General features: G+C 43.1%; 1 protein-coding gene across 3 annotated transcripts in view; it reads right to left on the minus strand.

Annotated features, from left to right (window-relative positions):
• The window catches only part of LOC147111966 (periostin-like), a 94,091-nt gene extending 79,700 nt beyond the window's left edge, over positions 1-14,391 (minus strand). For 2 of the 3 annotated variants that reach the window (XM_085999397.1, XM_085999396.1), the window contains exons 1-2: positions 14,133-14,387; positions 13,746-13,844 (exon numbers count right to left, since the gene is read on the minus strand). In XM_085999397.1, the coding sequence (XP_085855523.1) occupies positions 13,746-13,844; positions 14,133-14,251 (218 nt within the window). In that variant the 5' untranslated portion in view covers positions 14,252-14,387. Of the gene's footprint in view, positions 1-13,745; positions 13,845-14,132 lie in introns of all 3 variants that reach the window. The other variant, XM_085999398.1, reaches the window with a different exon arrangement.
• Between the last annotated feature and the right edge of the window lie 226 nt (positions 14,392-14,617).

Below are 14,617 nucleotides of genomic sequence, written 5' to 3' on the forward strand. Positions count from 1 at the left end.
TCGTGCCTGTACTGGCTCTTTGAAAGAGCTGTCCAACTTAGTCCCACACCCCGGCTCTCCCCATAACCCTGCAAATTAGTTCTCTTCAAATACATGTCCAATTGCCTTTTGAAAGTTCCTATGGAAACTGATTCCACCACCCTTTCAGGTTGTGTGTTCCAGATCTTAACAACCCTCTGTGTGAAAAAAATTCTCCTCATTTCCCTTCTAGTTCTTTTGCCAGTTATTTTAAATCCATTACCTCTGGTTACCGACCCACTTGCCAGAGGAAAGTTTCTCCCTGCTTGCTTTATAAAACCCCATATAATTTTGAATACCTGTTAGGTCTCCCCTTAACCTTCTCTGCTCTAAGGAGAACAATGCCAGCTTCTCCAATGTCTCCACATAACTGAAGTCCCTCATCCCTAATATCATCCTCGTAAACTTCCTCTGTACCCTCTCATAGGCTTTGATATCCTTGCTAAAGTGCAGTGCCCAGAATTGTACACAATACTCTAGCTGAGGCCTAACCAGTGATTTATAAAGGTTTAGCATGATTTCCTTGTTTTTGTATACAATGCTCTATTTACAAAGCCAAGTATCCTCTACGCTTTCTTAACCGCCTTATCAACTTGCCCTGCCACCTTCAAAGATTTGTGAATATGCACCCCCAGGTCCCTCTGCTCTTGCACCACCCCTCAAAATAAAACCATTTAGATTATACTGCCTCTCCATGTTGTTTCTCTCAAAGTGCCTCACTTCACACTTATCCACCTTAAATTGCATCTGCTACGTGCCTGTCCATTTCACCAGTCTGTTTATGTCCTCCTGAAGTATGTTACTATACTGCTCACTATTTACTACATTGCCAAGTTTTGTATCATTGAAAACTTCAAAATTGTACTCCCTATACCAAAGTCCAGGCCATTTATATAGAACAAGAAAAGCAATTGTCCTAAAACCAACCCCTGGGGGACTCCACTGCATACTTCGCTCCAGTCAGAAAAACATCCATTCACCACTACTCTCTACCTCCTATCCCTTAGCCAATTATGTACCCAGGTTACCACAGTCCCTTTAATACCATGTGCTTCTATTTTCCGAATTAGTCTGTTTTGTGGTACTTCATCAAATGCCTCTTGAAAGTCCATATATACAACATCTACTGCATTACCTTCATCAACCCTCTCTGTTGCTTCATCAAAGAACTCAATCAGATTAGTCATGCACGATTTGCCTTTAACAAATCTGCGCTGGCTGTCCTTTATTAACCTACTTCTCCAAATGAGAATTAATTTTGTCCTTGACAATGGTCTCTAGTAGTTTTCCCACGATTGATGTTAGACTGATTGACCTGTGGTTACCAGGTATAGCCCTCTCCCCTTATTTGAACAGGGCTGTAACATTTGCAATTCTCCAGTCCTCTGGCAACACTCCCATATCCAATTAGGATTGAAATATTGTGATCAGAGCTTCTGCTAGCTTCCCTCAACAACCTAGGAAGCATTCCATCCGGACCGGGTGACTTGTTAACTTTGAGTGATGCCAACCTATTTAGCACCTCCTTTCTATCTATTTTTATCCCATCCAACAGTTCTACTCCCTCCTCCTCTACTGCAACATTAACTTTATCCTCTTCTTTTGTGAAAACAGATGCAAAGTATTCATTCAGTACCTCAGTAATGCCCTGAGTCTGCCTCCACAAGAAGATTTCCTTTTTTGTCCCTAATCAGCCCCACCATTCCTTTAACTATCCTTTTACTTATTATATGTTTATAAAATATTTTTGGGTTCCCTTTTTGTTACCCACTAATCTTTTCTCATACTGTCTCTTTGCCCTTCTTGTATCCTTATTCAATTCCCCCTCCACTCTATATTCTGTCTGGTTTTCGCTGTATTCTATACTTGACATTTGTCATAAATCTCCTTTTTCGGTTTTATTTTAACCTCTATTTCCTTTGTCATCCAGGCAGCTCAAGCTTTGAATACCACATCATTCCTCCATATGGGAATATGCTTGGTTTGTACCTGAATTATCTCTGCCTTGAAGGCCTGCCATTGCCCATTTACTGTTTCATGGCCAACTTTTGCTTCCAGTCCACACTTTTTGTTAATTGCCAATTAGGATGACAATTGTCAGCTATGAGTTAACAAGTGTCCCTATTTCAAAGGGGCCCAAACAATAAACTGTAAATTATAACAATTTAAAGAAAACTTAGCAAATTAAATTAAAATTTGGAGCTGGGGGGTTGATGAAGCGGGGCGCGTGGAAACGGCGGTCAGAAAGTCGGAAGGGGCGGGGAATCAGGCGGGGGGGGGGTCCCGACCCACTTTTTCGCCGATTGTCGGCCCCTGGCCGCATGAAAAGCCGCCCGACAGCGGCCAGAAAATCGGGGTCTTTGTGTCTTAATGCGAGGAGCATTCGTAATAAGGTGGGTGAATTAGCTGCACAAATAGAGGTAAACGAATATGATTTGATTGGGATTATGGAAACATGGCTCCAGGGTGGCCAAGGCTGGGAACTCAACATCCAGGGGTACTCAATATTCAGGAAAGATAGGCAAAAGGGAAAGGGAGGTGGGGTAGCATTGCTGGTTAAAGAAGGGATTAACATGATTGTAAGGAAGGATATTAGCTCTGATGATGTGGAATCTGTATGGGTAGAACTGAGAAATACCAAGGGGCAGAAAACGTTAGTGGGAGTGGTATATAGACCACCAAACAGTAATGCGAAGGTTGGGGATGGCATTAAAAGGGAAATTAGAGAAGCGTGCAATAACAGCACAGCAGTCATCATGGGTGACTTTAATCTACATATAAATTGGGCTAACCAAATTAGTAACAATATTGTGGAGGAGGAATTCCTGGAGTGTTTACAGGATGGTTTCCTGGACCAATATGTCGAGGAACCAACCAGAGATCAGGCCATCTTAGACTGGGTATTATGTAACGAGAAAGGTATAATTAACAATCTTGTTGTACGAGGCCCCTTGGGTCGGAGCGATCATAATATGATAGAATTCTTCATTAAGATGGAAAATGGAGTTGTTGACTCAGAGACTAGGGTCCTGAATTTAAACAAAGGAAACTACAATGGTCTGAGGCGCGAGTTGGGTGGGATTGATTGGGGAATGTCACTCAAAGGGTTGATGGTGGATAGGCAATGGCAAACATTCAAAGACCGCATGGATGAACTACAGAATTTGTTCATCCCAGTTTGGCATAAAAATAAAACAAAAAAGGTGACTCAACCATGGCTAACAAGGGAAATTAGGGATAGCATAAGATCCAAGGAGAGGAAATTGGCCAGATAAAGCAGTAAACCTGAGGATTGGGAGCAGTTTAGGATTCAACACAGGAGGACAAAGGGATTAATTAAGAAGGGGAAAATAGAATATGAGAGTAAGCTTGCAGGGAACATAAAAACTGACTGTAAAAGCTTTTATAGATATGTGAAGAGAAAAATATTGCTAAAGTCAAGCATAGGTCCCTTGCAGTCAGAATCAGGGGAATTTATAATGGGGAACAAAGAAATGGCAGACCAATTAAATACATATTTTGGTTCTGTCTTCACAAAGGAGGACACAAATAACCTCCCAGAGATGTCGGGGAACATAGGGTCTAATGAGAGGGGGGAACTGAAAGAAATCAGTATTTGTAGGGAAATGGTGTTAGGGAAATTGATGGATTGAAGGCCGATAAATCCCCAGGGCCTGATAATCTACATCCTAGGGTACTTAAGGAAATGGCCCTAGAAATAGTAGATGCATTGCTGATCATCTTCCAACATTCGATGGAATCTGGAACAGTACCCATGGATTGGAGGGTAGCTAATGTTACCCCACTATTCAAAAAAGGTGGTAGAGAGAAAACAGGGAATTACAGACCGGTAAGCCTGACATCGGTAGTGGGGAAAATGCTAGAGTCCATCATAAAAGATGTAATAGCAGAGCACTTGGAAAACAGTGACAAGGTTGGACAAAGTCAACATGGATTTACAAAGGGTACATCATGCTTGACTAATCTACTGGAATTTTTTGAGGATGTAACTGGTAAAATAGATAAAGGAGAACCAGTGGATGTGGTGTATTTGGACTTTTAGAAGGCTTTCGATAAGGGCCCGCATAAGAGATTAGTGTGTAAAGTTAAGGCACATGGGATTGGGGGCAAGGTACGGACTTGGACAGAGAACTGGTTGGCAGACAGAAAGCAAAGAGTTGGGATAAACGGGTCTTTTTCTGAGTGGCAGGCAGTGACTAGTGGGGTACCGCAGGGATCAGTCCTTGGACCCCAACTATTCACAATATATATTAATGATCTAGACAAGGGAACTAGATGTAATATCTCCAAATTTGCAGATGACACAAAGCTGGGTGGGCGTGTGTGCTGTGAGGAGGATGCCGAGAAACTCCAGGATGATTTGGACAGGTTGGGTGATTGGGCAGATGCATGGCAGATACAATATAACGTGGATAAATGTGAGGTTATCCACTTTGGTAGCAAAAACAGGAAGGCAGATTATTATCTGAATGGCAATAGATTGGGAGAAGGGGAAGTGCAACGAGACCTGGGTGTCCTTGTGCAGCAGGCGGTTAAGAAGGCAAATGGTATGTTGGCCTTCGTAGCGAGAGGGTTTGAGTACAGGAACAAGGATGTCTTGCTGCCGTTGTACAGGGCCTTGGTGAGACCACATCTTGAGTATTGTGTGCAGTTTTGGTCGCCTTATCTGAGGAAGGATGTTCTTGCCATGGAAGGAGTTCAGCGAAGATTCACCAGGCTGATACCTGGGATGGCAGGAATGACGTTTGAGGAGAGATTGGGTCGATTGGGCTTGTACTCGCTGGACTTTAGAAGAATGAGAGGGGATCTCATTGAAACTTATAAAATTCTGACAGGAATGGACAGACTAGATGCAGGAAGGATGTTCCCGATGGTCAGGGAGTCCAGAACCAGGGGTCACAGTCTAAGGATAAGGGGTAGGCCATTTAGGACAGAAATGAGGAGGAATTTCTTCACCCAGAGAGTGGTGAACCTGTGGAATTCTCTACCACAGAAGGCAGTAGAGGCCAATTCATTAAGTATATTCAAGAAGGAGTTGGATCTATTTCTTAATGCTAAAGGGTTCAAGGGGTATGGGTAGAAAGCAGGGACCGGGTACTGAATTTGGATGATCAGCCATGATCGCGTTGAATGGCGGAGCAGGCTCAAGGGCCGAATGGCCTGCTCCTGCTCCTATCTTCTATGTATGTAAGAGAGGCAAGCAATCGGGCTGAGTGACTCCACCTGTGCTAAAACCCTTCTCCAATCACTGAAATTGGCTCTCTTTCAGTTGGGTATTTTCACTGTTAACTTTTCTTTGTCCCTTTCCATAACTACTATTTATATTATGATCACTGTTACCCAGATGTTCTACCAATGAAACACACGCCACTTGCCATACTTCATTGAATCTGGAGTGCACTGCCTGAAAGGGTGGTGGAAGCAGATTCAATAGTAACTTTCAAAAGGGAATTGGATAAATATTTGAAGGGAAAAAAATCGTAGGGCTATGGGGAAAGAACGGGGGAGTGGGACTAGTTGAAAATCTCTACCAAAGAGCCGGCACAGACATGATGGGCTGAATGACCACCTTCTGTGTTGTATCAGTCTATGATGCTGTGATTCCCCAGAACAAGATCCAGCACTGCTCCTTCCTTCACTTCACACCTAATCTGAGCCATCTTTTGTCTCCACTGTCCTATTACCATCTCGTCTGGTTTTGAATACCTCTTAATATCTTTTGTTCTATCGTAGCCCTGCCTTCGATCTATTTCATTTCCTTTCCAGTTTTGAAAAAGGGTTCACCCGAAACGTCGACTATAATTTCTCTCCACGGATGTTGCCTGGCCTGCTGAGTTTTTCCAGCATTTTCTGTTGTTATTTCGGATTTCCAGCATCTGCAGTATTTTGCTATCGTACTGCTCCTTCCTTGTTGTGCTAGAAACATACTGATTAAAGAAGTTCTCCTGTACACATTTTAGCAATTCTTCACCCTCCTTGCCCTTTACTCTGTCCCTCCCCCCCCCCAATCTATATTAGGGTAATTGAAGTCCCCTACTGTTACTGCTCTATTATTTTTATGTTTCTCTGAAATTTGCTAACAGATTTGCTCCTCTATCTCCTTCTCACTATTTGGGGTCAACAGTAAACACCCAGCAATGTAATAGCTCTTTTGCTCTTCCTTAATTCTAACCAAATAGATTCAGGGGTAGATTTTCATAAAGCTGTCGGGAAGGAGGCGGGACTACAACTTTCGGGTTTTAGTCCCACCTACATCGACGTTCGGCCAATCCACGCGATTTTCCCTTGATTGACCTTGTTAAGCCTGCCCAGCGGGCCAATTAAGAACCACCCGGCAACAGGTGACGTCACAGACTGAAATTTTATCTGTCAAGAGGTCTTGGCAGATGAAATATCAGTGTTTCACAGCTGTTTGAAGCTGTCAAACACTGACAGTCTGACTTCTAACCTGAGTCCTTCTACACAGACTCAGTTAGAAGTCTCACTGGCAATGAAAGCTGAAGGCTGTCACTTTGACAGCTATGGTGTGGAGATGTCGGTGTTGGACTGGGGTGGACAAATGTAAGAAATCACACACCACCAGGTTATAGTCCAACAGCTTTATTTGAAATCACAAGCTTTCGGCGCGCTGCTCCTTCATCAGGTGAAGTGGAGAGATGCATAAAAACACAGCTTATATAGTCAGAGAATAATGTCAGATCTGACATTATTCTCTGACTATATAAGCTGTGTTTTTATGCATCTCTCCACTTCACCTGACGAAGGAGCAGCGCTCCGAAAGCTTGTGATTTCAAATAAAGCTGTTGGACTATAACCTGGTGGTGTGTGATTTCTTAACTTTGACAGCTCGCAGCCATTTTGCTTTCAGTGCCAGCTGAGTGATGGACTCCAGAAACCTAGAGGAAGAAAGGCTGTTAAGGTAAGTACAGGTAATTTAAACTTCTTTACACACTTTAGACACACCAAACACATTTACCTTTGCACTCATGCACCCATCACTCACCTGAACACCGACATCGCGACCCCTCCAAGTCCTTCAACCCGACGGCCCGCCTGCTCTAACCTGGCGTGGTTTGGAGCCGTCGGGAATCCCACACGACACCCCTCAAAATAGGGATTAGGCTAAAAACTGCCTGTTAACTACCTGTTAACAGGCAGTTAATTGGCACTAATCCCTTCCCGCCTCGGGCCAGCGGGTCCCAGTGTGGGGCGGGTACCCGCCTCTCCTGAAACTTACGTGGAGGCGGGTTTTGGGTGGGATGGTGTCGGGACCCCCGAAATCGGGATTTCCCCCCCCCCACACGCCTGAAACCCTGCCTGACGGCTCCAGGAAAATCGACCCCTCAGTCTTTAAACCCTCTAGTATATCATCCCTCTTTAGAACTATAATATTATCCTTGATCAATAATGCCCCCACCCCATCTTTTTTTATCCCTATGTCCCCTGAATGCATTGTAGCCAGAAATGTTTAGTTCCTATTCCTGCCCATGTTTAAGTAAGGTCTCCGTTATAGCCACTATATCAAACCCCATGTGGCAACTTGTGCCTGTAGCTCTTCAACCTTATTTGTAACACTCTTCGCGTTAATACACATGCATTCCAAAACCATGCTAGTCTTCTTTGCTTTTTTCCTCCATCTAATTCCTCCTTGAGTTAAATGTGAAGTTGACATAATACAAATGCACACATATGGAAATAGTGGAGGGACTCCTTAATTCGGCAGGCGCCATAACATTAGTTGGCAATATTAGAAAAAAAATGAATAAGGTACAAACAATTCTTCTGACACTTCAGATTTGTCTAATAAAACAAATTTATAGTGTAACAGCTCCATATAAAGTTTAGGAACCAAAACCATTGATCTTTGAAGTCTTGAGCTATGTGCCTCACAATGTTCCCCCTAAGATGCGCTGCTGCACACCAATCGGGAGGTCCCGCGCAGGCCGCTTATTAGCTGCTGTCGCTAGAAAAGATACCGCGCAGCAGCAAATTTAAAGGGACCACGCACCAGAAATAAAATTAGAGGGAACATTGGTGCCTCAGTGTTTTAAAACCTGACAATCTGCAGATTAATGGGAAAATCGAAGCCATTGTTTTCAGACCCTGCCACAAACTCCGTTCCCTAGCCATTGACTCCATCCCTCTCCCTAACATCTGTCTGAGGCTGAACCACACTATTCGCAACCTTGGTGTCATATTTGAACCTGAAGTGAGCTTCCGTCCACATATCTGCAGCATAACAAAGACCACCTATTTCCACCTCCATAATATCGCCCATCTCCACCCTTGCCTCAGCTCATCCGCTGCTGAAACCCTCATCCATGGCTTTGTTACCTCTAGACTTGACTATTCCAATGCACTCCTGGCTGGCCTCCCACATTCCACCCTACGTAAACTTGAGGTCATTCAAAATTCGGCTGCCCATGTCCTAACTGGCACCAAGTCCCGTTCACTGATCACCCCTGTGCTCGCTGACCTACATTGGCTCCCGGTTAAGCAGTGTCTCGATTTCAAAATTCTCATCCTTGTTTTCAAATCCCTCCATGGCCTCGCTCCTTTCTATCTCTGTAATCTCCTTCAGCCCCACAACCTCCCCCCCCCCCAAGATATCTGCGCTCCTCTAATTCTGCCCCTGATTATAATCGCTCAATCTTTGGTGGCCGTGCCTTCTGTTGCCTAGGCCCTAAGCTCTGGAATTCCCTGCCTAAACCTCTCCGCCTCACTACCTCTCTTTCCTCCTTTAAGACGCTCCTTAAAACCTACCTCTTTGACCAAGCTTTTGGTCACCTGCCTAATTTATCCTTATGTGGATCGGTGTCAATTTTTTTTGTTGTCTTAAAATACTCCTGTGCAGCGCCTTGGGACGTTTTACTACTTTAAAGGCGCTATATAAATACAAGTTGTTGTTGTTATAAATGTATACAGTACAGTGCCAAATAATCAGATGGTGATATACTGTTGATTTGTACCAATCTGTGGAATGTAGGAACAGGAGAAGGCCATATAGCCCTTCGAGCCTGTTCTGCCATTCAATGAGATCATGGCTGAACTGTGACCTAACTCCATATACCTGCCTTTGCCCCATATCCCTTATTACCTTTGGTTAACAAAAATCTATCAATCTCAGATTCAAAATTAACAATTGACCTAGCATTACTTGCCGTTTGCGGAAGAGAGATCCAAACTTCTACCACCCTTTGTGTGTAGAAGTGTTTCCTAACTTCACTCCTGAAAGGCCTGGCTCTAATTTTTAGACTATGCCCCCAGTCCTAGACTACCCAACCATCGGAAATAGTTTCTCTCTATCGACCCTATCAGTTCCCCATAATATCTTGAAAACTTCGATCAAATCACCACACAACCGTCTAAAGTTCAAGGTTACAGCCCTAGTTTGTGTAATCTCTCCTCGTAATTTAACCCCTGAAGTCCGGGTATCATTCTGGTAAACCTATGCTGCATTCCCTCCAAGGACATTATATCCTTCCTAAGGTGTGGTGCCCAGAACTGCTCACAGTACTCTAGGTGTGGTCTAACCAGGGTTTTGTACAACTGCAGCATAACTTCTACCCCCTTGTACTCTAGTCCTCCAGATATAAAGGCCAGCATTCCATTAGCCTTTTGATTATTTTCTGTACCTGTTCATGACATTTTAATGATCTATATACAGGAAACTTTCGATTAACCGGCCCCTAAATAACCGGAATGCTCTATCCACCGGCAAAATTCAGGAGTCGGTTCAGGTAACTTTTTTTACTTTTATTACTCCATTTGTTGCTGTGCAAGGGTGTAGCTGAAGCTGTTGCTAAGCTACAGAGACGCTTGCAACTTGTGCCGATTGTTTTGAAGCTGTGGGTTTGTTGCTTTATACGGAGCTCTGAGCTCCGTATCTTTTACTATAGCATTCGGTTATCCGGAATTGTTGATGAACCGGCAACACGTCGGTCCCGTCCGTGCCGGATACCAGAAAGTTTCCTGTACCTGGACCCCCAAGTCTTTTTGGACCTCCACTGTTTTTAGCTTTTCACCATTTAGAAAGTACCCTGTTCTATCCTTTTTAGGTCCAAAGTGGATGATTTCACATTTGCCTACATTGAAATCCATTTGCCACAGTTTTGCCCATTTGCTTAATCTATTAATATCTCTGTAATTTTATGCTTCAATCTACACTGCTTATAATGCTGCCTATATTTGTGTCATCGGTAAATTTGGATATGTGGCTTTCTATCCCATCATCTAAGTCATTAACAAATACGGTGAATAATTGAGGCCCCAACACAGATCCAGTCTCTTATCAGGGACTTTATCAAATGCCTTCTGGAAGTCCATATAAATTACATCTATAGACATTCCCCTGTCCACTATAGTCAGCTCTTCAAAAAATTCAATCAGGTTAGTCAGGCATGACCTACCCTTTACAAATCCATGCTGGCTCTCTCTGATCAGCTGAACATGTTCAAGGTGTTCAGTAACTCTATCCTTAATTATAGACTCTAGTAATATCCCGACAGCAGATGTTAGGCTAACTGGTCTATAATTCCCTTGTTTCCCTCTCTTAAATAGTGGAGTGACATGTGCTCAGTGAACTGTTCTTGTTGCTGTCAATGCAATGTTGTGTGTGTTTCGGCACTTGCATTGAGATTTACATCCTGGCAAATTATTGTTATGAGAGAACAGCGTTTGCTTTTACCTAACATTCATAATTATTCAACAATAAGTTTCCAAAACTTTTCAGGGCACTTTTAAAATTTAGCTTTGCACTAGCCTGAGTTTATTGGGGTCAATTCTCCGAGTATATGCTGGGGGTGGGGAGCCTCCCATAAGCAGATATATTGCAAAATTGCAGGCAACGAGAGACTACCTCCTGGAGGTGGGGCTCATATCTGGGGATCAAGACGATCAGCTTGACTGGAGTTATATTTCCACTTTTATGTCAATATGCTAACACAGATTTACTTCAACACAAATTTGGTTTAATAATCGCATTGTAGAGCCCATTCACAATGTTTGGGTTCCAGCTAGGCAGAACAGCATTCAGACTGCTGCCTCTGCCTGGCTGGAACTGGATCCAGCTTCCCAGGAGAGAGCTGTGTACATACCCGGACACGGGCACGGGTAGAGCGCTCCCATTACTTTAAAATTTAAATGCTTAGAAAGTGGGACAGGCAGATTTCCACTCCATTAACATTTAAACTGAGGTTAGCTGGGTTTGCACATTACCTTTGTAAACCAGGTTTGACACCGCACTGGATTTATACTCCATGCACTGTTCAACCAAAGAAATTGAGACTGTCTGCATTCAGGAGTGTCATCCCACTTCTCCCTAGAGTCAGGTTTGACCCTGAAGCAGATTTACATTCCCAGTTTAGTGTTGATGTGAAGCCCAAATCACTTCACAAAGGTACTAAACTGGAAGTGTTAATGCATCCTTAATGATACAGACAAGGACCTGATGCAGGAAGACAATTTCACTACTGGCACTGAATGATTAAACCTAGAAAGTATTGTTGGCAATATTAGTTAACCTGTTTATTATAAATGTATTAATAGTGTAAAAAGAGCAGAGAAAGGTCATGTAAACATGTTACGCATTCATCCACTAATATTGGCAACAATAATTTTTCAGCTTTAATGATTCATTTTTTATATTTATACCTGTCACATAGACCGGCTACTTCCACCTCCATAACATTGGATGCTTCTCCCACTACCTCAGCCCACCTGCCACTTAAAGCTCCTCCATGCCTTTGTCACATCCAGACTCAACTACTTCAACACTCTTCTAGCCAACTTCCCATCCTGCACCCTCAGTAAACTTCAGCTCATCCAAAACTCCGTTGCCCATATCTTATCCCACACAAGGTCTTGCTTGTTCATTACGTGCTGACCTACACTGGCTACCAATTCCGAGGCATAGCAACTCTGGTTGGATCTATTCCTGGAGGTTCGATCACATGACATCCGGTCGCACGACATATTAATTAATTTAACAATGTACAGCAGAAATGAATAGTCTACCTTCAAATGTCCATTATATTTCTTTCCTCATTTGGGTGCTGGTCATTAGAAGTTTATATAACTATTACACCTCACCTGAGAGTGCTTGATGCTGGCACTGGGTGCCGAAGAGAGAACGTGTTCCTCTCCTTAGCACTAACAACTCTTACCTTTCACAAGGTTCATAACAAAAAGTTTAAAATTCTATGTGTAGACTCTTATAATTTGCCAGTTTATTACAGTTTCATCTTCCTTTGCATAATCTTTATTTTGTGATCTGTACCTTTTTTAGGGACTGGAAATCTGCTATTGAAAATTACTATGCACTTCTGGCTATTATCGTTTCATTTACATTGAATCGGATAGCTTATCTCCACGGCTGACGGAAAATGATAAAATAAGCCTTTGATATGTACCGTGCGTTGGACTTCTTCCAAACCACATCACAGGTTGCGTGGTGTTACACAACATTGAAACAAATGTCTCGATGCTATGATGTCTGATGAGTTTGGTAAACCTTACTTGTGATAGGCATTGATATTGACCAACACAATCAGTGGGCACACAATCAGTGCCCAGGCATCAACCGGAGCACGGAAGTACTTTTCTCCGGGGTTGCCAACAGCAGCTCCCAGGAGATCAATGGCCCATTCCGGGAGACTCCCGGGCAATCCGAGAAGGTTGGCAAAACTCTCGGTTCCTCCAACATTTCAGATTTAAACTTTTCATCCTTGTTCTTAAATCATTACATGGCTTCGCCCCCTCCCTATCTCTGTAACCTCAGCCAACTCCACCAGCCCTGCCCCAAACTCTCCGCTCCTCTGATTTTGGCCTCTTGTGCATCGCCTCCTCTTAATCCCACCGTTGGCAGCTGTGCCTTCAGCCACCTGGACTGTGTGTTCTGGAATTCCCTCCTCCACTTCTCTCTCCTCCTTTAAGACCTTCTTGGAAGCCCACCTCTTTGGCCAAGCCCTTGGTCACCCCATCTAATATCTCCTTCTTTGGCTCAAGCCTCCATTTGTTGATGATGGCACCTCTTTGTGTTTTTCTGCATTAAAAGGTGCCATCATCAACAAACGTTGTTAAACTTTAACGGCAGGCACTATGTCCGGAGATTTCCGCCGAGCTGCCCCGCTGTAACTTTGCGGGAATCGCCGTGGGAATCTCGTTTACCTGCGTAAAGAGGTTCCTGTCACAGACCAGTTACGACTTTGTAGCCACACTTGAAGGGAGCAGATTGTTATAGGACAACGAGATATTTAAATTTACAAAATATCAAAGTTATTCGAATATCGGGGTCAAGAACAGTTCAACGAATTTTAATTCAAGTCGCATCTGGTTCCCAATCTGTAACAGTCCTTAAATGCGCTTCAACTAGATTTCCAAATTTCAAAACTCTGCTGGTTCACCTTGGTCAATATTACAGAATCCTGGCGCCCCCTCGATTTAGAAGGTGAAATCAACCTGTTCTGGAATCAAGAAAATGCACTTTCTAATAATCGAAGTTTAATGTAATCGATACTGATCGAACAAATTCAACGGATATCAATCCCATTGGCCTCCCCCAATTTGGAACCGTAACAGCCGATTCTGTGACTCAAACAGTTTGCAGAGTTTGAAGTAGCGGATTACAGTAAGACGCCGCAGTGAGTCGATGATGTTTCACCGCACTGGTGCGGAATTGTTTGAATGAAAGGCTACGTTAAACTTACGCTTTTTTGCCGCAGATGGACTTTCGATACCAGTTTCTACATGTGCTGAAGTATTTCTTTTTAGTCCCGGCCACTTGCTGAAGGGCGCACACATTAGGTCTACAAACAGAAAATAAAAAAAAGAGATCAGTGAAGAGAGCGATTTGAACAGTTTAATAATGTCACCATTAAAGAATGAATGGGATGGTGTGCAGGAGGCTTGTTAAGTCACTTACTAAAACAGCCTCAATAGTTTCAACATGCAAACTGTCTCGGAAAGTTCCTTTTAAAGTTTGTAAAGTTCTGTTGGCTACAAGTAGATTTTGATTGAACATATATTCTGAATATACATTTTCATGATTTTGTGAAATTGTTAATTTCAGATGAAAATTAAATATATTTTCTTACCCCTTATCCTTTGCTCTGATTCGACTGTGGGACACTATTTTGTCATAGTAAGATGACTCGGCTTGGTCAAAGGATGTTAAAACAAAGAGGCTGAAGGTGCTTAAAAATAAGAGCTTCATCTTTTGGCTGCTGTGTTCACCTTCGCAGCACTGAAATTAGACTGGGCAAGAGAAACAGGCAGCTGGCAGCTTTTATACAACAGTTGAGCCCGGAGGAGGACCAGCCCAGACAGACAAACACCCCACTACCCCCACCCTGACAACAGCAAACTCAACTGTCGATCACATTCCAAAGGAACAAAATGCAGACTGCAAAAACCCGCCGGCTAACCACAATCGGGTCGATGAATCATGAAAGTTACCGAAAGTGTCCCACTCCTATTAAAAATAAAAACAATTCTAGTTAAACAACTCAGGCACAAAATGCACGCCCCTCCTTTTATTTCTAAATCCTAATCCAAGTATAAATTGATTTGTCAATTGTGC

Source organism: Somniosus microcephalus, chromosome 10 (assembly GCF_052327205.1).
Source record: "Somniosus microcephalus isolate GS21.2 chromosome 10, FLI_Smic_1.0, whole genome shotgun sequence".
Lineage (NCBI taxonomy): Eukaryota > Metazoa > Chordata > Chondrichthyes > Squaliformes > Somniosidae > Somniosus > Somniosus microcephalus.